The 23,592-nt window shown below is 42.1% G+C and overlaps 1 protein-coding gene across 1 annotated transcript; it reads right to left on the bottom strand.

The window, feature by feature from the left end:
* Nucleotides 1–352: 352 nt before the first annotated feature.
* On the bottom strand, nt 353–23,592 carry LOC127575492 (growth/differentiation factor 6-A-like). The gene is made up of 3 exons (XM_052025425.1): nt 23,436–23,592; nt 13,682–13,927; nt 353–1,254 (listed from the first exon to the last, which is right to left on the bottom strand). Exons 1-3 carry the CDS (start codon nt 23,590–23,592, stop codon nt 353–355), a joined length of 1,305 nt encoding a protein of 434 aa, XP_051881385.1.

The following is a 23,592-nucleotide window of genomic DNA, read 5'->3' as shown; positions in this document are numbered from 1 at the left end:
ACGTTTAAGTGAACTTCCCAACCTGTCAGCACCCATCGCTGGAGGTTTTGATTTTAAAAAATTGTTAGGCTTCGATCGATGCATTAGGGTCAGTCCTCCGTCTTAATCACAAATTAAGAACATGGGTGTATTTAGTACAGCTCATAATCCAATTCATAAAACGTTGAAGCCTTAGATTGTTGGATCTTTCGCCGATTTGATGGCCTAGGAAGTCGCCATTCCCTGTGGCCAGGGGTGATCCTCCCCACGGCAGCACCTCGCTGAGATGCACTTGAGAATAATGGGGCATTGCTCAACCCGCTGCAGTATTTAGCTTCACATAAGATCAGACTGGAGGGCCGGTGTCAAGGCGCTACCTGCACCCGCACGATTCCACCACCATGTCTTCGTACTGTTTATAAACCACATTGTTGCCGGAGTCGATATACAATATGCTGATGGGGCTGAGTCTGGATGGGACACAGCAGCTGGGCGGCGTGGACTCGGGGTCCATGGAGTTCATCAGCGTTTGTATAATGGCGTGGTTGGTGGGTTCAAGGTGGGATCTGAGCGGGAAGTCGCAGATCCCTTCACAATGGTATGCCTCGTAATCTAAAGGCGCGATGATCCAATCGTCCCAGCCCAACTCCTTGAAATTGACATGAAGAGGTTTCCTGCTGCATCTCGACCTGGCTTTCTTCCCGCTTCCTCTGCTGGACCTGCTGGAGAACGCAGTCCTCCTTTTTCTGCGGCGCTTGACACTGGGTTCGCGGCTAACTTGCAGTGATTCCGACCCACCCAGAGATCTGATCTTCTCTCTGATCTCTCGAAAGAGGTTTTCCCTTTTCTTCGTGTTGCTGAACGCCACCAACAAGGCTTTTTCCTGAGGCTGGAGATCAGAGCGATTGAATCCCAAAAGTCGAGGATCTAAAGCCTTCTGGGAGTAATCGGAAATGATTTCCACATCTAAACACAGTAGGTTAGCAGTGATGTGGCTTTTCATTAATTCCCACACGTCGAACACTTGCCATCTTGACGAATCGACGTCCAATATGTCAACTGTCCTCGAATCGAGTGGTTTCGGTGGGGAATCCCCCCGCTCGGGACAGGAATAAAGTAAAATCCGATACATGCTGCCTCCCAGGGAGAGCGCCGCATGGAGATCTCCGGGCAACTTTCGAAAGATCCTCAGCTCGGCTCCCACAAGCTCCTCCGTGTTTGGCAATTTGGAAATATCAAACAGGTATCTCTGTTTCTTCTCAAGGGGAGCTCCGTCTGAAAAAGAAGACGCGAGAAATTGAAGTTAGAAGCTAGGGAAGAAGGCTAGAGCAAGGGGCAAAGAAAACGCGCTCTGATACAAAACAAAGGATAAATTGAATCGTGAAAGTGACATTGACTCAAAAGTTAAAGGTAGCTGCGCACACTTATACTGCTCCTGCACACATTGTGGTTGTGCACACTTTACTATATGGAGGCACAAGGGACTGCAGATGCTGGAATCTGGAGCAAACAAGAAACAAACTGCTGAAGGAACTCAGTGATTAAAATATGTTGGTGAATCTTCGATAGGAGATGGAAACGGACGGTACGGGGCTGGGGAACTGGAGTCCAGGTGAAGGGTCTCCACCTAAAACGTCGACTATCCATTTCCCTCCACGGGTGCTGCCTGACCCGCTGAGTTCCTTCAGCAGTTTGTTTCTCACTAACTTTACAATTTCTCGTAATTCGTTATTCGGGGATTGCATCTCACTGGCGCACATCCAGTTATTTGCTTTTTCTTTCATTTTGTATGTACTTAGGATAATCTCTGTAATGCTAACGAGCTTAATTTTCTTGTTTCCATTTGTTGATATTTTACTGATTACTTAAAACAGAGACGCCACCCAACTCCCTTTCATTGAGACAGTGGACTGGTTACACTGCAATTTCTACTCTTCCCACTTAACATAGAACATAGAACATTACAGCACAGTACAGGCCCTTCGGCCCACCATGTTGTGCCGACATTTTATCCTACTCTAATATCTACCTAACCCTTCCCTCCCACATAGCCCTCCATTTTTCTATCATCCATATGCCTATCTAAGAGTATCTTAAATGCCCCGAATGTATCTGCGCCCACAACCTCTGTCGGCAGTGCGTTCCACGGACCCATCACATTCTGTGTAAAAGGGTTCCTTATACTTTCCTTCAATCAACTTAAAATTATGCCCCCTCATGTTAGCCATTGTCGCCCTGGGAAAAAGTCTCTGACTGTCCGCTCGATCTATGCCTCTTATCATCTTGTACACCTCTATCAAGTCACCTCTCATTTTTCTTCTCTCCAAAGAGAAAAGCCCTAGTTCACTCAACCTATCTTCAATAAGACATGCTCTCCAATCCAGGCAGCATCCTGGTAAATCTCCTCGGCACCCTCTCTAAAGCTTCCACATCCTTCCTGTAATGAGGCCACCAGAACTGAACACAATATTCCTCGTGTGGTCTAACCAGAGAACTCTATAGAACCACTTCCTAAATGATTCAACATCTTTGTGAGAATTCACCTCAAGATCCTTCCTCGCTATATTCAAATTGCTTCAAAACAATACAAAAATAAAACGCGATTGTACATCTTCACGCTCTTCATACAAGCTGTATTCTGGCTAGACCCTGCCGTGGAGACGTCAAGCCTACCCATGATGATATGTTATACCCATTATACATGTTCATAATGTACAGGGTCTGCAATTAGTACATGTAAAGTTTTTTTTGATTGGACAAGAAAGTTGGAGCTTCGGATAGGCAGAATGAAGCACATAAGTAAAATGCCTGGACATTGAAAATACCTGCTTTGCCCATCACAGCAGCATTCGGCTGAGCCTGGAACTAAGGAGATGTGGCAAAACGAGATCAAACAGAAACCAGTCGATGACTGAAGCCATATTTAACAAAAAGGAACGTGAGTATGGTTGTCAGGGGGTATTCTTTGCAGCCCTAGGATATTGCTGCAGGAATCCTGCAATGAAGTATCCTTCCCCAAACACCTTCAGCGTTTTATCAATGACCTTTCCTTAACCCAAGGTTAAAGCCGGGGTTGTTCACCGGTGATTCCGCAGCACTTGTCTCCATTGTGAATGCGTCCATTAATGAAGCAGCTTCGACAGGAATTGGCTTGCATTCACGCCTGGGTTGACAGTGACAAGTCACATTTGTACTAAGTGGGTTCCTGGTAATGATTATCTCGAACAAGAGAAAGCCCGGCCACATTGACCTTATCTAATTGCTTAGACCCTACCATAAATATCTTTGGAATCCACATTACCAAAACCTTGACGCGGCCTGCCACATCAACAGCCGCGGAGACGAGATTCTTTGAATCGAATTACTTCTGACCTCTCAACATGTCTCCATAATTTCCAAAGCATTAGTCAAGAGCTTTAAGGCATATCCGTCTCTTATCTGATGCCACTTTCGAAAAGCTTGAAACTATCCGGGACACAGCAATTGGTTTGATTGACCCTAGTGTTCACCTCCTCCTTCACATGTGCCCTGTTGGTTTCATTGTGCAGGGTTGACGAGGTACCGCAGTAACTCGTCAGATCATGTTGCCAGTGCTTTCCTTGCTTGTCTTGAAAAGAACTCAAGCAGTAACAGAATGTTATCGATTTCATTGCCATCCACGTCACAGTCCACCGCGACGTGGGCATTTTCTTGCTGTTCCTTCGCAGGCCAGTTTCGGGAACTCGCTGCCTGATAACGTCTGGGAGCCCCTCCAGCAGAAGAATTATTAGAGGTTCATAGACTAGAGGCGAGGCGACTATCTTATCGAAACAGCTAAGCGCGACGAATGGAGTCAAGTTTGTCAATGTTGCATACATTCCTGGAAGAAATATCTTTTAAAAAAAGGATACTTGCCTTTCAAGACCAATGAGTACCAACGTACATCATGTACCCTTAATTATAAACCTGTACACTCTCCTTGAAACGTTTCATTATTATGGTCATCATGCATTGCAATAAATCAATAAAGCTCGGTAAGAGTAAATCAATTAGAAATTCCTATGTGTACAACATATACTTGTTATTATTGTTCTCACTCGTTGTCCCTATTTCCTCTGTTGTTCTGAACGCATTTACTACTTCCTGGTGACAGGTGACAGGTCTCTTCTCCCGAACTCATGCGAGTGATTACTATTCTTGTATGCGCCCTGATCGTGAGTTTGACAGGTATTGGAGAGGTAAGAGGGGTCGGTGAAATCCCACGACTCTCGTCTCCTGCCTTTGTTCCATGTTTCGTGCACACAACTCACACCATTTCCAACATGGAAAACTGGAGAGTAAAGAGTATTTCCCCCCATCCTAAACAAAAATGACCGAAGCAAACGGTGTGGTTATTATTCCGTCGTGGGTCAGCAAGCTTTACACTACCTGCGGAAATGGCCGATATCGTTTTGCCTTCTAGGCTAGTCACCGAGCCACTCCAAATAAGATTTTCTAAATGTTTATGAGATGCGCACAGCTAAAGGGACGCACACATGGATAAATAATCCAAACTTCCTACGGGAACAAATAACTGTTTTTCATAAAAGGAAGGAGTTGTATCATTAATATCGCTGTCTCATAGATTTGCTTTGTTCTGTATGAAGAAGTATCAAATAAATAAAAGTAACGAAATTCAAATATCTCAGCATGAGTTATTGTGGCTAAAATTATTACTTACTTATTCCATTAATAATTAAATTTCGCACCTTATCATTACTGCAACGACTTTGTGATCAATTTACTTTTCAGTATTTTATTCTTCCAGTTGTGGAGAGTCTCGTAGCCAGGATAGTTGTAATTTTAACGCCAAGTTTTAAGAGAGAGAAAAACACAAAGCCCAGTATACCTGGAAATACGGTGTCGGCGTTGAAATGCAATGCTTAGACCTTCGAGAAACAGAGACACTGCATTGGAACAGCCATGATATTCTTGGTCCCTGACAGCATCCAGTTAGCATTGTTATTTATCTAGGTTACTACTATATATTCCAATGACAAATTTAGAGATTTGTGAATAGAAAGGCAGTTGCGGAAGGTAAGTGCAGAAGCGCCAATCAACGATTTAAGACACTTTTCTCAATCATCAGTTGTGCCGAAGGGCCTATCATCTGAAAGCTTGGCCTTGCTTCTTTTCCCGCAGATGCGGCCTAACCTGCTGAGTATTTCCAGCATTTTCTGTCTCTGTTTTAGATTTTCAGCATCTGTAGATTATTTTTAATTTTTTCCATACATTTTATTCCCCGTTGTCATGCAATTTCCAAAACGCAGAAGGCCTCGTTTAACTTGCTTCACTACGAGTAGCTGTCAATCTGTTCCCTGTTATGATCTTACAAGCTGCAAACAGATGAGTTTATACGTTGTTATACTGCTCTGCTGTGGAGTTCTTATGCACTCAGCAACAGCTGTTTCTAAAGCTATAACCGAATTTTTCTTTAAATCTCTCCTCACGAAGTCTCAGCAGAGGAATCGTATTATTATACTGTAACAAACTTCTATTGTGCAGTTATATCATCGACAGTGTCTCATGTTGGTTCCACTCAGAACAAAGCAGAGCACACTTTAACTGCAGTGGGTGAATTTACCGACAGAGACTGCAAGATAATATGGAGATCAGAAAATAATTTCCTTTTGAATTGTCAGTAACTTGAGAAGATATTGGTAAAAGATTGGAGCAGTGCTGGGGATTTTCATTTCCACATGGAACGGTGGGGGTTCTGAACTCACTGCCTGAAAGAATGGTGATGAGAGGAGCCCTCATGAAGTATCAATCGTTCCCGGCCGAGCATTGGAAGATCCGTAACCTGTACGGGACAGCCAGAAAATAGGATTTAATCCCTACAAAAATTCTTTTCTGGGCCGATATGATCACGACGGGCTGAAAAGCCTCCTTCTGTGCCGTGACTTTCTGTGATTCTGTTTGTTCGTGGAATCGCAGCAGAATTGTTTCTTTTTTTTTTGTCCGGGGCGGATACTGTGGCCCCAAACACTCGTTTTCTCCCAAGATTAGAAAATACAATCAGATTACAGAGAGCAGGGAGAAATGTACAGTTTCCACCTTAATGCTGATCTTCCACACCCCTCCTCCTTGAAAGGACGCTGGAAGGAGCAACCCCTTCCAGCAAAGACTGTGGAAAGTACTGTCCGCCTTCATGGTACCTCCGCCATCACAGACAAAGAGATCTGTGTCTGCTATTCTCATGAGTTCTAGGCAATTATCTCAATAGTTTTAAAGTCTGAATTTGTACCAGAACAGGAATTAAATTGCAATAAAACAATGAGTACTGGCAAAAACACAAGATCAGTTAGCGTCTGCCGAAATGTGTGTTTCGAGCGCTGGAGACTGTTTCATCACTTCATTATACCCCGCCGAGACTGAATGGTCGGCTGCAACTTTACCTACTGACTTTGTATTTGATTTTCAGCGCTTAGAACTTTCTCTGGTCATTTTATTGCAGTTATACTGCACCTAGTGCCAAGTCAAACGAGGGTAAGTTAGCAGCTTTGGAGCGTGTGTATACTGGATGCCGATTATGCCTTTATTTCCGAGATTAGTTCCTAGATTTTGTTTATTTCAAAAGCATTGTTCATGATATTTTCGAAAGCCAAATTAACTGCGCGACCTCAACATGCCACAAAGGGCGAGGAACTAAAAATGATTGGGTATTAATGGAGCGTTCATCAGAAGGTAACTAGTAACCAGCTAATACAAATCTCTTCCGGTCACTAACTTGCATTTTTCTAGTTTTCTTTGGGGTGGGGGAGGTGCGCAGTAATATCATTCAGTGAACCACTTAATTTATCAACACACAGATTAATCCGTTTGAATTTGAGATTAAATCCGGTAATTCCTATCACACTCCCTCACTTGGATGCGTGGCAGTTTTAGGGGGACCCTTAAGTATGACGTGGATTCATTCCCGGAGCGCATTGGATATAATATTCACTATGCAAAAGAACCTTGCGATCTAACCAGTTTTAATCAACGCAACATTTTCTCACCAAATTTAACGCTGACATACTAATTGCATGTTAACCTCTTGCCTTCTGGTGAACAAGCATTTGGACCTAGCTCTCTCTGATGATTCAGTTAGATACAAAGGAGATGATCAATTGTGTCCGCTGAATGTAGGAGGTATGATTAGTAAGTTTGCGGATGACACGAAAATGGGTGGTGTGGATAGTCAGGAAAGTTGTCTAAGGTTACAGTAGGATGCAGATCAGATAGAAAGTTGTATGGAGTGTAGGCAGATTAAGTTTAATCTGGATAAACGCGGGCTCATGCATTTTGGGGAGTCAAATAGGGATAGGACATATATAATAAAATGATAGGGTACCAAGGAATATTGATGGACAGAGAGATCTTGGGGTCCAAGTACATAGTTCAGTGGAAGTGGCAATACAGGCGGATAGGGTGTTGAAGAAGACATATGGCGTGTTAGCCTTCCTAGGTCGTGGCATAGAACATAATGTTATGTTCCAACTTTACAAAAGGCTGGTTAGGCCACACTTGGAGTACTGTGTGCAGTTCTGGTCACCACACGACAGGAAGCCTGTGATTGCCCTGGAGAGAGTGCAGAGGAGATTCACCAGGATGTTGTCTAGATTTGAGGACTTTAGTTGTGGGGAGAGATTGGATAGGCTGGACCTGTTTCCCTTGGAGTGAAGAAGGCTGAGGGGTGACCTGATGGGTCGTAAGATTATGAGAGGCATAGATGGGCTAGGTAGTCAAAATATTTTTTCTCATAGTTGGGGTATTAACAACAAAAGGGCATAGGTGAAGAGGAAAGAGTTTTAAAGGGGATATGTGGGGAAAGTATTTTTGTACAGTGGTTGATATCTGTAAAAGGCTTCCAGGGGAGGTTGTAGAAATCAGGTGCAATTTTAACGTTTAAGAGGTATTTAGACAGGCACTTAAATAGGCAAGAAATAGAAGAAAATGGTTGTAGTGCAGGCAAGTGGGATTGGTGTAGAAGGGTAAATTAATCAGCACGGGTGTGATGGGCCGACAGGCCTGTTCCAGTGCTCGTGACTCTATGACTACTCGACTTTTGTGTGAATTAGAATCATAAGCTATGCAGAAAGAGAAAACAAAGTGTTTGAACAAAATCAAACCCCCATTAATATCGATTTATTCACACCATGGGCTGTTCTTTAATTACAATCCCGTCCCTGCCAGGGTCACGTCGGGATTTTCCTCTCGTAAATTCATCTCAGTGATTCATGGCTAGGAGAGTAAAATCAAGTATATTTGCTTTATTTCGCCAATCCGTATAATGCAGGAGCATGCTGCTGGGAAGTGGGGTTTACTAGATCTAAAGTTAAGGTTTACTTTATTTTAAAAACGCATGGCTTAAAATTGCATATTTTTGTAGCCATTTAACAGCTGACGCGTACAAATCTTTGTTAGCCTAATCTGGATCAGAACGATAACTGCTTTGTTAAAACAATCCTGTATTCTGCAGGTATCAGAACCTTTGTAGCAGTATCTGGAAAATAACTCCAGCATGACGATTAGTCCCATTAACTTAGCCTTATTCCTCCTTCTCTCTGCGGTTTTAAAATTACACAGAACATCAAAACCATAATATGATGTCACCAGTAATTTGATATGAAAATAAAACATAGTAATTATTTGTACATTTTTCAAAAGTCTGCCTCCTACAGGTTATTGCCGACTGCCAGCATATGATTGAAATATGAATGCACCAATTGTTCTTTATGTGGGTTTTATTCACCGCCGTTCAACAAACATTAATCACGATCAGTTTTGGGGGAAAGGGGCTGTCAGTTTCGTGTGAATGAATATAACCACTTAAAATAATGCTTCCTTGCACACCACCTTTAAAGACAGCACGCCAGCATCACAGAGTCCTGGAAAAAATACGACACAGAATGGGATTGTTCGGCCCATCATGTCTGTGTCGGTCGAAGTCCCAGTCTAATGGGCCTTCTAGCAAAAGGCCTGTGGTCCCGAGGGTCACGGCTCTTTGACTGCACAGCCAACTGCTGTCTCAGTGTGATGAAGGTTCCTGCTTCTATTACCTTTCGGGCAGTGAGTTCCAGATTCCTAGCACCCTCTGAAATGAAAACATTTTCCCTCATCTTCCAGCTAATCCTGCCGCCAATTATTTAAAACTTAATCCCTTGGTTTTTCACGCTTTGCTCAGGACCTTCCTATTTACTCTGTCTAGGCCCCATATAAGTTTATAAAGTTATACAAGTTATGATAAACTTTATAACTTTATACCCCTTCCCTCCACCTTCTCATGCTGGCTATCTCCCCTCTTTCAGTCCAGGTGAAGGATCTCGACCCGAAACGTCGACAGCGCTTTGTGTGTTGCTCCAGGTTCCAGTATCTGCAGTCTTTTATGTCTCTATTACTTTATAGACCTCAGGTACGTCTTCCCGATCCCCCATTTTCCCAAAGAAAACAACCCTGTTTTATCGAATCATGTCACATGGCTACACGTTTCTGTCAACATCTTCGTAAATCTTTGCATCCTTTCCAATGCAAGCACATCTTCCCTGTTATGTGACCAGAACTACAGCAATCCCCAAGCAGTGGTCTTACTAGTATTGTATGAAGTTCTAGCATAACTTCTTTCTCTTAAAGTCCATGCCTTGACTAATAAAGACAAGAATGCATTGTGCTAAAGGGTTTCCCCTAAAATTGCGAAGCAGTACAGTGATTTTAATGTCAGGTTCAAATAGGTCAATCTCTCTTTTGTTGGTTAATAAGTAAAAGAATTTACTGAAAATTAGTTGTCCCGATCGCTTTGCCGGAGCACAAAGTACGTTTTTGCTGGTGATATGTAAAATAGATGGCTTGTGGGTTGAAGGCACCTGTCCTGGGCTCTGTGTATCCTTATCAGCCGATCCCATTCCTGTTCTGTTTTGGCGCTGAAAAAGCCGGCTTTGTGTCACATACTGCGTTGCAACAGGTTATTTATTGGAAGTCACAATGCCCGATAACCTCTCGTCTGGAATTACATCATCCAGAAGCAGTGTCTGGATTTATTAAATTCCAAGTATTCAGTCTATTTAGAAAATACTTCGGTGGATTACATATATGAACGCTGACCTCCTTCGTCTAGAGAATTTGCTCCCACTTCTTCCAGCATGGCCCGAAATTTCTTAATTTCTTGTAGCGCCATGATCGTATCACTGCGCTGAAGCAGGTCTTCTTGCCCAGAACATTTCAGTCAGTCCTTACCGTTTATCGTTGTTACCTTTTCAAATACATTGCTCGGGTCATAATCATTATAGATTGATTCCCACATCACAACAGATCCTTCCTATTTACTCTGTCTGGGCCCCATATACGTTTATAAAGTTATACAAGTTATGATAAACTTTATAACTTTATACCCCTTCCCTCCATCTTCTCATACTGGCTATCTCTCTTTCTTTCAGTCCAGGTGAAGGATCTCGACCCGAAACGTCGACAGCGCTTTGGGTGTTGCTCCAGATTCCAGCATCTGCAGTCTTTTGTGTCTCTATTACTTAAAAGTCTTCAGGTCTGTCACACTCGGTATGCAGTCGCTTTTAAAAGGTGGTGAATTGACTGGAGTGCACGTTGAGATGCCCCGTGGTCGCCAAAAGGTGCTTTATAAGTAGATGACTTTTTGGTATTTTCAGTACAATCGTATTAAGGTAAATGATGGGTAAGGATGAATTTTAGCATCTGAGCTAATTTGCAGAGAAGTAGTTCAAGTCTACGAATTAAAGCACGTGATTCTGATAGAACAGCGGGCTGCACTTGATGGAATAGGAAGGGCAAACAACATGAATAACCATATGGGAACAACTCTGGAGCGTAGAGATATATGTTCGACGATTTAGTGACTTCGGGCAGGCAAGACTGTAATATTTGTTATTGGGATAACTCCAGTAAGTGTTTGAAAATCCACAATCCATCTTGATGTTAGATCGCAGCTTCCTATCTAAGCGCTTTACAAAGTGTATATGATATGTACCCAGACATACAAAAACCGCAGATTTGATTTACAGCCGAGCTTCTGAATGGTAGCAGATTCTCTGCTTGCATCCGCATCGGAAATGTCAGACGTTCTGGTTGTGCTTTGGCCTCCTGACTACCGAGATCTCCATTCAACTTCAGGCTCAACTTTTCGCCAACATGCAGTACCTCACTTTGATGGAACGAATGATGTTTTGATTTTACACGGTTTAAACGAGTTAGAAGTGACTGAACATTCTTATTGGTGTCATGTTTGACTAACGGATTTTCTGTCTAAGTCCCATCAATGTTTAGATTTGGGAATATCGCCCGCTGTTGTCTATGGCTGGCCCAGTTTAGTGCGCCTTGTGACACCGTTGCTGTTAAAGAGAATGCCATTAGCCAATAATCTGACACGCAAATTAACATTTAGATGAGAGCTTCCTGGCAGAACAAACTAAGTGTGGATTTATACTCGTTTAAGGTTTTGTTTCCATTTTTTAAAAAATTCTTGGACTGACAAGCTGTTTCAACAGCCTCGCTGCTATAATTAAGACGAACAGCACTAAAGCTGCGGTAACAAGCCATTTATCAGGTGGTATATTTTATGCGTTCAGCCTTAAAACTAACCGGGATTATTCCTATTTATTCCCAATCACTAATTTAACCGTATTACCCTAGTGCACGTATTATGACATTTCTATGCATTACTGCATTGAATTATTAGAGTACCTCACCAGGATCATTTCAGTTTTGTGTGGGTTACTTCGTCAAAAAATTGCGTGCAAGGCAACTGTTGTGGTTGTATCTTCTCCTGTCAGGCTCAATGTCATAGATGGTTTTGACAACCTTCGTCCCTGGCATTCGGATGCAGCAATCAATCAAGTCTTTCTTATGACCGTCCAACTCCATCACCCCAAGCAAACCTTTCAACACAACGTTATCCCGGGCTTCCAAACTACTGTGTAATTCTGGTTAAAAATACATACTTAGGCCTTTCAATGTGGATCGAAAGCACCACTTACCTTCCTTTGCTAAAAGCGTGTTGGTAAATTATTTACTCTTTCGAGGAGTTTGTTATCAAAATCCTCAAAGTGTATTGGTCGAGTCCTACTTCAGTGTATTGGAGATATTATTGAGTAGATTACCCCGAACAAGATTTCAGATGGTACTCCAGTGGAGGACATGATTTTGACCGCCACTTCGACGCTAATATTGCTTCAATGTTCTTATGGATCGATTATTTAGCCGTTAAGAAGTTGGAAACCGCGTGTCCACAGAGGGATACAATAAAACAGTATTTCCGTCTGAAATTAGTCAATTTCATTGCTGCATGTTCTAATGGTTCCCCAGCAGAGATTAATAAAACCCAGATGGTACCCAGTTAAACTTCACTTAAATCGGCAATGCACTAGCAGTATTCCTGGCAACAGTAACCAGCCAGCCAAAAGACACAGAACAAAGATAGTGAGGAAAACAAGTGCCTGAGAGCCTCAACACATCAGCAACATCTGTACGCATGTGACTCGAAACGTTAAGTGCCTTTCCTTCCAAATCTCGGGCAGCCATGAAGTTTATTTCCAGCATTTTCAGATTTTATTTAGGTCAATGGAAGTAGCCGCATTTTCATGGGATATATTGGGGGGGGGGGCTCCTTTACATAACCTGACAAAATGATCTCAACATTATCGCGCATCTTGCCCGTTGTTTATTGGTCTTATTACTGAAACAATCATTTTCTTTTCAAAATCATCACTCGTAAGAACGTGTTTTTTACTTGAACCGGGGCCATACCTGATTCGAGCTGCTGCGTGGGGTTTGTGTGATTACGAATATTAAAAGGGAAACGTGTCCTGTTTTCCTTAACATCTACATATGTCCCAAAGGGTCCACTTTTCAGGGGACATCGTAATTTAAACCGGGTTTCAGTTTCTCATCAGGGACTCGCTCGCACACCTATTCAGCAGATAAACACATTGACCGCATCCCGCAACATCTAATATCTTATCTTGCTTAACAGGAGATCAGACACACTACTGGCGCTAAATATTGTGCGGCCCTCATACACGTTCAAATGTATACGTTTGAACGCACGCCCTGTTCAGAGTAGCTATGAGTGAATTCCTTCACCTTTGTCCATACTTTGTTGCCATTTCCAGTCTCTTTATTTGTCCGAGAACATTAATGGAGGCCGGCGGGTCTAACAAACAGAAAACAAACCCCAAGGGACAGGCACTGCGAGATATCTACGGTTCTCCTGCAATTCACATTGCAAATCGCAGCAGACAGCAAGATTCAACAAATTCATTTCTTCAAACGATCGGTTCAGTCGCCAGCTCTGTGGGTTTAATTGCTGAAATACTGCTGCTGTATACATTCTAAGAATTCTTATAGTAATATTGGATCAACTTTTCTTCCTCAAGACATATCACAGCTGTGGCCCGAACACGCAGTCTGCCTGAGATCAGGTTAATCAGTTGATGCATCTCTCTGTCCGGAGTTATAAACTGCATCTAAATACACAGATATGTCGGTAACCCGTGTCTCTGCTTATTTATTTAAGAGAATTAATTAGCACTGGAATGGGAGGCATAATGTTGGCAGAAGAAAGCAATCAGTACTTGTATTTCGCGCCGCACAGCCAGATGCAAGCTACTGTAAAAGCGCATTCCCAGCCAAAGCGGCCAGCTTTCTACAATTAAATGGAATCCCATTTATTACCCACCATTTCCTTGTCCACGAGCTGGTAACAGTGTTGGCACGGGGTCGGCTCGGGCCAGACTGCTGTTCAACCCTTTCCTTTCACACTCGGATAAGGTCCTGTAAAGTGACATCATGTACTCATGCGGCACCACAGTGCCGGTGCGAATGTGCTGGCGCTTGAAGGTCTGATCGTGCTTGCTGTCCAAAGGTGATGAGGAACCAGGACCATCCTGAGAAGTGGGGTCCTGCAGAGATCCCAGTGTAGCAGCTTCAAGGACAAAAAGGAAATCCCAACAGCAGCAAAGGGCACACCACACAAGCGCCGCAGCCTTCGGTATATCCATTCTTGAAGAGCTTTGTGTCCAAGATCGGAAGAGTTTAAGCCAGTGGCTGAACGCACGTTCAGATGGCTTTGCTCACTCACCTTCCCCCCGGATGGCTGACTTGGTTACATTACAGAGAACGCCGCTCAGACTCTCGCACTGCAGCCATCCGCGGAGCAGGGCGCCCCCACTGCGCTTCTGATTGGCTCAAACTTTATCCCAGCAAAACTTTTTAAAAAAAAATATAACTTTTTAACAATTAGGGTCCAGAAAGCATGAGATGTTACATCACGGGGTCAGCGTTATTCCGCAAATGAATTCCGAGTAGTGATGCAATGTCATTCAACATTCTCGCATTGCAATAAATGATCTCCCTTTTGCTTCTTTGTCCCTTATGCTCCGCAGTTTTGGAGACAGGCGAGAGGTTTGGCTGCTGATACGCGACGCACACTGCCGTGTCACGGTCACAGCAAACAGAAGGCAGGTGCTCCGGTGGGTCCCAAAGAATGCAGCAAGACTCGGATGATGCCACGGTTAGACGGCGTTGGATCGCTGCACCAAGATGTGATCTCCAAAATCACCGTTTTATTAGTGCCTTAACGCTCACTTCTTCTTCACAGAGCTTTCCCGCAGAAGTTAGGACTTCGACTTGCCGGGGGGGGGGGGGGTGGGGGGTGGGGTGGGGGTTTGGAGATGAGTATTCTCTCCCACCTCTCTAGTACTTTGTTTTAAACGCCAGGTTTACAAAGCCCTACAGTAAGCTGACGGTGAGGGTGATAAGGGAAATTATCCATGACTGCTGTCCTCAACACACTTGGTGTCTCCTTCAACCATCACATGATTGGGTTAATGTTCCGCATTAATAGCATACGGTCAAGGCAATCCGCGGACGGCAGTGCAAAGCAATCCCGCTACCCGTGAATGTTCCTTCATTTTCTCCCGTAAACTTGCCCAACGGTGTTGTTAGACCGGGGCTAACCTGTGTGTGTCGTGCGGAAAGGGGTTTGCATGCCGCTTTTCCAAATGTGCTTTTGGATTACCCTACAACCTCAAAGATGTGTTTAACTTTTTTTTGTGTGAAATTTGAGAGCTCGTGACTTCACCAGTGTGCGGCTGACATTCGGAAGTCGCGGTTCCCACATTCAATGCGCTTCATCCAGCATTATTCCCAAAATAATGAAGATAAGGTTCGGGTATTTGTAGTACCTTTAACATCAAGTTCCCCATTCCTCCACCACCCCCAACACGCTTGTATTTTTACTTCTGTCATACTACTTACCAACATGTCGTGGACCTTTTTTTTAAGAGGGAGGGTTTCCCATAGGAAGATTAGCGATAGCGAGGAGCCGATCCTTATCATTGTACTGAGATGCAAGAGGAACGGCAGCACATTTTAACATCAGTGCAGAATATAGCCAACGTTTATAAAGCGGTCTTCGCTCCTCTAATAAATATTCAGATCAATTCTAATCAGGTAAGGAATGGTTTTGGATTACGGCTGGGTAAACCTTAACTCATTCGTAGTATTATTCGCTCTATGTTACGTTAAAATAGAGGAGGCGTTTGGGAATAATGTCTATCGTCTGTGAAAACTACTTTTATTTGAGGCTGAACACATTTTTTGGGGGGTTATTCAGCCATTCCTGGGAACATTGTATTGTAAAATTTCCAACCAGCAAGAGACAAATGGATATTGGGGAATGTTACTCTTTGCAGGGAGAAGCGATGAACCACAAAACCATTGAGGTTAAGGGCTTCATTCCACTGAAACAAACAACCTCTTGAGCACAAAGGAAGCGAAGAGAAGGTGAGGTATTTGGGGCTGGTGCAGTTGGCGGTCGGCAGTCTGAAGTCCAAATGCGCGGGGCATTGGAATGCAAGGTGGAAAGTGAAAGGAAACGGGCAAATAAAAGCGCTCATTTTCCCGAATGAAATCCTCTCGCCCACAGCCGCACACCTGTCAGTTCACGCCTTTGCTCCTGTTCCCTTTCGCGTTTAAATCGGGGTTCCTGCTGCTGTGCTCATCCAGTCCGACGCTTTCCAAACAGCAAGAGACAAATGGGTATTACAGTAATATATTGGGCCATAATACTGTCATCGATCCGCACATTTAGCCAATTTACGGCTTGGGGTGCCATGTTATTAACACGCATCGGAGTCAGAGGTTTGAATCTGTTCACGTGGTGCAGGTCTATGAAGGAACCACCAGATACTGTACATAATTTCTGGTTATCTGGGCAGTACCATGAGAACACTGGGACAGTTGAGGTAATCGGCCCGGACAGTTGGTGAGATCAAGAGCATTGACCAACCCAACACCTTTACTCCATAACGATTTAAATAGACTTCAATATCAACTGATTTTCTTTAAGATGTATTAGATATCCAAAACAAAAATACCAGACTAAATCTCCCGGTGTAGGAGCACTAGACGCTTTGTGAATTGTTTGAGAATGGAATACATGTGGCAGCCTAAATAAAAGTATCTTCAAGTGTAGAATTTATAGAAAACATAGGAAATAAGAACAAGAGTGAGCCATTCGGCCCTTCGTGCCGGCTCTGCCATTCAATATAATCCCGCCTGATCACCCTAATTTGGTACCCAGTCCAGTTTTCTCCTAATAACTTTAACCTTTCATCCAGTCGGATGCTGTTCCTTCAGGAGGAAGTGAACACCACGATTAACAGTTTTTCTTAAAAAGATGACGAACACTATTGCGTTATAATTTACAAATCAAACAACGGAGATTCAAAGCAAATGCTAAAATTGCGACCTAATTTTAACCAATCACTTTGATCTCGGCCTTTATTCCTGAAGCTCTATTCGTGCCATAGTGTCCCTGAAACAATGAAATCCAGGGCAGTTAGATCAAGCACATTAGTTATAAAGAATGCATTAATATTATCGATTAGTATTGAAACTTTAACATGTAAATAATTAAGACGGTGGGTCTGAATGTGAAATTGAACAACTGGGCTTCATTGTCTCATTTCAGTTTCATTCCTTCCCAGCATTCAACTCTATGTGAAGAGCGACATCTTCTGTTCCATATTAATAGTACACATAAAACTTTGGACACTTCACGTCCAATGCGTGGAAATTGTCAGGAATATTTCCCCTCGGTTTGGATTGACCAGGAGCTAAAGGTCAGTGAGTAATTACTTAATGTACCGTGCATCCAACCAGGACCTATATTCCTCACTGATTCACTCCTATCTTGCTTCTGCTCAGATTCAGAATACAGATTGAAGCATTGAGGTTCGTCAAAATGTGTTTGTGAAAATCTTCCACTTTGTGCTTTAAATTATATCCATTAATCGGGAGAGTGGAAGATGGATTATAGCTGCCATCAAAATAACGGCAATATCTATGTTCTTGCACAGTTCTCTTCAGTAGCTCATGTTTATATATTGCACTTAATTTCTATCACGTTCTCTCATTCCCTGAATCATAAAAACAAGGACAAAAAAAATGACTTGAATACTTAAAGGAGAACAGGATGGTATCATAAATTGCTACAATGCTACTTAATTCAATTCTTCTAGGTGTTTTTTTTCTGCACGAGTCACAGTCAAATCCATTCTCTAAACGATTCACGATAATCTGCAGAGAGTTGTGGACACCGCTCAGCACATCACAAAAAACAGCCTTCCCTCCATGGACTCCTTTTGCATTTTTTCTACATTTCTTGCTGCCTCAGAAAAGCAGTTAAGATAATCAAAGCCACCTCCCACCCCAGACATTCTCTCTTCTCCCCTCTCCCATAAGGCAGAAGATACAAAGCCTAAATGCACATACCACCAGGCTCAAGGACAGCTTCTATCCCACTATGTCTATTGAACTGACCTCTTGTATGATAGGATGGACTCTTGACCTCACAATCTACCTCGTCATGGCTTTACACTTTATTGTCTACCTGCATTGCACTTTCTCTGTAACTGTAACACTACATTCTGCATTCTGTTATTGATCTTCCCTTATACTACCTCAATGTACCGATGTGGTGAAATGATCCGTATGGATGGCATGCAAAACAAAGTTTTTCACTGTCCCTTGGTATATGTGACTATAATAAACCAATTAATCTTTAATATTCCTCCCTTCCCAGAAACTCTCTCTTCCGCTATAAAATAATTTATAGACTGCATTTCATTATGGTTTGAAGCAGAGAATTCCTCAGTCTATGCCCCCCATGAAAAGATTTATTGTTCTAAACCTCCCTTATAATTGTTTTAGTGACTAGTTTAAATCTATGTTGTCCTGTTAAAGTCACATTGACCAGTGAAAATATTTTATGACTACTACTCTATAATAAGCTTCCCTGATCTTGGAAAAGCCAATCAGTTAACTTGCTCAGCTCCAGTGAATGAGAACAGTAACTTCTTAGTTTTCTCTTAATAATGATCCATTATTTATGACAGCACCTTATTGAACGTATAGTGTACCTTTTACCAGTAGCTACATATCCTTCCAACAGTAGAGTGTCCAAAACTGCAAGCAATACTCAAACTGATACGAGTTGAAGATAACCACCTTCCTATTGTCTTCCATACCATAGAAGATGTGACTATTTGGTGTATACTCAAGGAACACAACAGTGGCAATGGTGTCTGGCCTAATAATCAATTATTAATTTTTGAGCTGTATGCAACTTTTAGGATATTATTTTAGTCTCTGGGTATCAGCAATTCATTAAATATTGAAGCTATGTTATTGTGAAGAAAGAAGTCTAGGATACAATAGCAGAAGAAACAGCCATTGTGATATTCCACCCCCCCACCTCCCCCCAAGTTCACTTGGTATTAACCCATTCTTAACTGGACAAAGTTTCTGCAGAAACTTATTTATATAAAAAGGCAAATGGAAAAGAGGTTCAGAGATTTTTTTTCCTGTTCCTATAGTAACCATGTGTCATTGATGAACAAAACTGAACAATTATATGCCATTGCCAAAGACAGAACTAAATGTTACATTTTGGTGATTTAAAAAAGAATTCTCAAAAGATAGGCCTTCACAATAGAAGAAGATTATAACTAGGGAAGAAAATGAGGTTGAGAAAAAGATGAGACAAGGGGTTATTTGGTCTATTTTTGCTCCTATTTCTTATGTTATTAGATGCTTTTAATTTCGTGTATATGCAGTGAATCTTGCATTCAATGTGTTGCTCTGAGACCGTTTTCCCATGGAATGATAAAAAGGTAATCAAAATAGATCCCTGAAATGCCTGAGACAGCTATTGGGGCTTTTGTTCACCTATTGCTTCAGATCTGCCATCACTTTGTCCTGAATCTTGACATTTTTGTTTCAGGTTTGGATTTCCTTACCAAATGTTGAAATGCTAATGAATTGAGTATTAAGTTTGGTTGACAGTAAGCAATAATGTATTGTCAGGTGCTGTGCTTTGGATGAACCATTATGGCTCTGTGTGTCTGTTTTTGTGGTTAAACTAGATTTTTAAAATCTCATAGCACTATTTCAAGTGGGTTCTATGACCCCCAATTTTTAGACACTTAAGTAACTTCCTTCAGGCTGACAGCATGAAAAGCATGCAGATTATTTCAACAATCAGTGCTCAACGATGATTTGATACCAGCAGCTGTGTGCTGCGAACATTGAGTGCTGAATGTAGCACCAGTAGCAGCCTGGAAGAAAACAGTTGCATAAGATCCAAGGGTGGGAACCTTAACAACCACAGGCAATGTTTTGAGGTCATAGTTGCAGATGCAGTGGACGGTAGATATCAGTCTCAGCTCTTCTGCTGAAAGAAGGTAAATTTAATTTCCTGCACATGCTCTGGTCCTCAACCAGACTCAGTGAACTTCTTCAGAAGCTTCTCCAGTTTTTCCTGCATCCACATTTGGTTCCTCTCATTTTCAGGTATTTATTATTTTCCTCTCTCTCCAATTCCACCATTATTGTTTGTCCCTTTAATCATTATGCCCCATGTTTTTGGAGTTCCACCAATTATACTTCATCTCGTTCCACTGTCCCCCTTTCCCCCCAGCCCCTTCTTTAAAAGGCACTCTATGTCTTTTTGTCCATGTATTGGTCCTGCAGTCTGTACTTACCCTTTTTTTTCTGCAGTGTCCATTCTCCTTCCACTGCCTCTGAAGAGCTTCAATGTAGCTCTGTATTTTTAACATATATTTACCTATTTACTTTAAATGCACTAATGTTTTTAAGCAGACAATTTTCAAGACATTTAATGGAGGAAATTTCCTCATCAGTTCTAACTTTTTGTGTAGCAAAGGATCAGTGTTAACCTCAGCAAAGCTTTTTTTTGTCTCTTCTATGTTTCTTTGCAATTATTGGTTAAACTTTGAGTTTCATTGCAAGATGCTACTAATCAGGCAAAGATGTTAATAATACATCACAACCCATTTATATATTCATAAAATAAAATTATTTAAATTAAACATAACCTAATGCTTTAAAAATGGTTGAAAGATTACATAAAAGCATTTTATCACTCCCAAGGTATCAGGAAAAAGTATCTGAAATATAAAACTCTTGGCAGATGTGGTTATTGCTTGGCAGTCATAAAGAAACAGCTATATTTTCCTTCCCTAAAGGACTATTTAAGCAGGAGGCCGACTGAGTGAGAAACTAACAGAGTAAATTTGTGCAGGCCAGGAGTAAGAGAAGGAGCAGGGAAGAGGTGGTTGGAAGATGGGGTGTGGGATTGTGATCAGTCACTGGATGGTTGTGTTGGGGTTGCAACAAGCTGATGGGAGTTTGGTATCACAGCTGGGCCAGGTTCTTGGTCTCGATTAATACCAGCCGAAAGGAGGCTAGCCCAGCTTTTCTTTTATTTCCAAATATCCTTTACTGAAATATTAAAATTATGTAATACAGAATATTCAAGTCAATGTTTTTACAGCATTATTCCTGTTATTTACCATTTGCACATCAGCAGTTGTCATCCATTTACACCCCTAAATTAAAAGTATGTGGGATCCTGTTATGGATCCCAGCCACTTAGTGTGTTTGACAGAAGGACCTAAACTGCAGCTCTTCCCCATTGAGCCCTGGCAGTGTCTGCACCTGCCTTCAGTGTGTCCTTTAGAGCATAGTCCTGGACTGTGCTAGTTTGCAGCACTTGGTCATGGACATCAGCTTGCACTGGAACACCAGTGAGTTTTGGGCAGGCCACAGGACATCCTTCACTGTGTTGATAGCTTCCTAGAAGCAGATGATATTTGTCTCAGCCTGCATCACAGGGAACAGACTGAGACAATATAACTGTTCTACAACTGTTGAACAAATACTTCCTCAATCACAGACCTTCCTGGAAAAGATGCATTTTCTCAGGAGATGGGAATGGACTCCTAACCAGTGCAGCCATCACATGAGCAATGTGAACTATAGCCGATATTCCAACCGTGAAGTGTGAAGACACAACTGAATTTTTTGTAAGTGGTGTCCAAATGTGAATTATATGCTGTTGAACATCATTGTACATGCCCAGGCACATCCTTGCAGAAGCATGTCATAAACACAAAACCATGCAGCGGGTACCTGACTACTATCTGTGATCAGTTTTCTGGTGACACTCTATTGTGTGATGTAGATAGAAGCTGGTGTAAGTGATAGAATTTCTAGGTCATTGTTTTAGAAACCTGCTCTGAATACATTCTAGAAACGCATTACCTTTAATAACTGAACTCTTCTGGCTTCTCAATCTGTTTGAAAATTAAAATAATCCATTTTATACACTTTGTTTTCACTACATGTTTTTCTGATCTCCATGTTAATGCTTCCCTGGTACATCACTACTGTTCAGGGATCTGCAGACAACTGCCAATGAAGTTTTGCATCCCCTGCTGTTCTATTATTTCACCTGGAGTGTTTCTACCAGTGAGTTTCAACCATGTTGAAAGCCATCCTTCAACTGTTGTGGTTGTCTCTATCAATATTGCTCGATGTCATCTAGATGCCGGCAGTTTCTATAGTCTGGAATATTCAGCTCCCATTCATAAGTTTAACTAGATCTTTGTGATGGTGCCCACATTTTAAAACTGTATTTTCCAACTCATCTATTTTATTACAAACTAGAGGTAATAGAGGTCAGAACTATTATTTGGTTAAGTGTTCCCATCTTGTTTTGTCACTTTTGTTGTTTTCTATGCTAGCTCCATTACTGTACTGGCAATTTAATATGCAAATTTTGATATGGAAAATATGGAAATACTGGAAAATAGTTCACAATGGCACTAGTTATCAGCAAAGCACAGCACCAATATCTGTCCTCGTAAACTCTTCTGGGATACTGCTTTCGTTCATACTTTCTGTGTTCTCTTGACTGTTGTTTGAATTCTGAGATGTGTTTGAAGATGTCCTAATTCCACACAGTTTAATTATCCCTCCATTCTCAATTTACAGCCCTGATGTGCCAATTCACATGACAACTCACAATTATTTTGCTCTGTAATCACCAATGGCAGTTCAGTTATTTTGTTTTTGCCAATCCTATATTCACACCCTGCCTGCACCACATTCTTCCTGCAGATATCTAATCTCACGAAGAGTTGCCCTTGCCCCGCACCTCCCCCCTTCATCTTCTCATTGTTGTGACTATAGAGATTTCATGTGGCTTATCTCTGTTCGCAATTTTTCTGAACTGCAGACAGGCAAAAGGCTGCAGCAGATGCAGTCTGGAGCAAATGATGCAGGGTCACAGCCCGAAACATCTACTATCACTTTGCCTCCGTAGATGCTGCTCGGCCCACTGTATTCCTCCCGCAGCATGTGTTTTGCTGCAAACTGATTGCATTAACAGTTACAGCACAATGGTTAAAGCCACATTATGAAAAAAGTATTTATACTTTGTCTCAGTTCTGTACCTCTCCTCACCCCCAACAATCTTCACTGTACTTAACGAAAGCACCTGCACATGGAGGCTTACATAATTCTTTCAACCTTACCTTCCTTACCAAACATCTAATCATACTTGCAATTACAATGCGACAACTGTCCATGAATAAAAATAAATCAAGAGGGGTTTTTGCTCAATGGCAGTTTCGGTGTTGCATTCGCTAATGATGTGTTGCAAGATCTGAAGCTGCTCTTAAAGGAAAATACCATAAAGCAAATAATATTCTCCCTGTTACTGAGGGTATTGCCTATGAATGGATGGATATTGAAATGATGGGAGCAGTATGGGTAGGTGCTCTCTAGGCACAGGAGACCCAGACCAGTTGGTGAAGAATAGGGGCTATAGGGGTCATGTTATTTGTGCATAGTGGCAATGGAAAACCTCCAGTGCTGTAGCCAGGCACTTCTCATCTGGAGGTGTCCAGGAAGGTCTCTGTGAAATCATGAAAACTGTCCTTGAACATTTGAATTCAGGGGAAGTCTGCAATCCAGGAAAATGCCCATTCTGTTTGTTCCGGTGGGCTGAAGGAAAAGTAGATGAAGCCTTTCTCCTTGAGTCTGTAGTGTTGATGACATACCTTTGCAGCAGATGGCAATGTGGCAGACATCAGCAGCAGGAGTCTGGAATGATCGTACAGCTAGGAGACTGAGAGTGACCATGATCTTGATCTCCACAGGCAGTTTAGTTGAGACACACAAATGAGGTTTCACTTGAGGATGCCGGAGATCAGACAT

Source organism: Pristis pectinata, chromosome 10 (assembly GCF_009764475.1).
Source record: "Pristis pectinata isolate sPriPec2 chromosome 10, sPriPec2.1.pri, whole genome shotgun sequence".
In the NCBI taxonomy this organism is placed as follows: Eukaryota; Metazoa; Chordata; class Chondrichthyes; order Rhinopristiformes; family Pristidae; genus Pristis; species Pristis pectinata.
The sequence above is the reverse complement of the archived record's forward strand: the minus strand, read 5'-3'. Positions and strand labels throughout refer to the sequence as shown.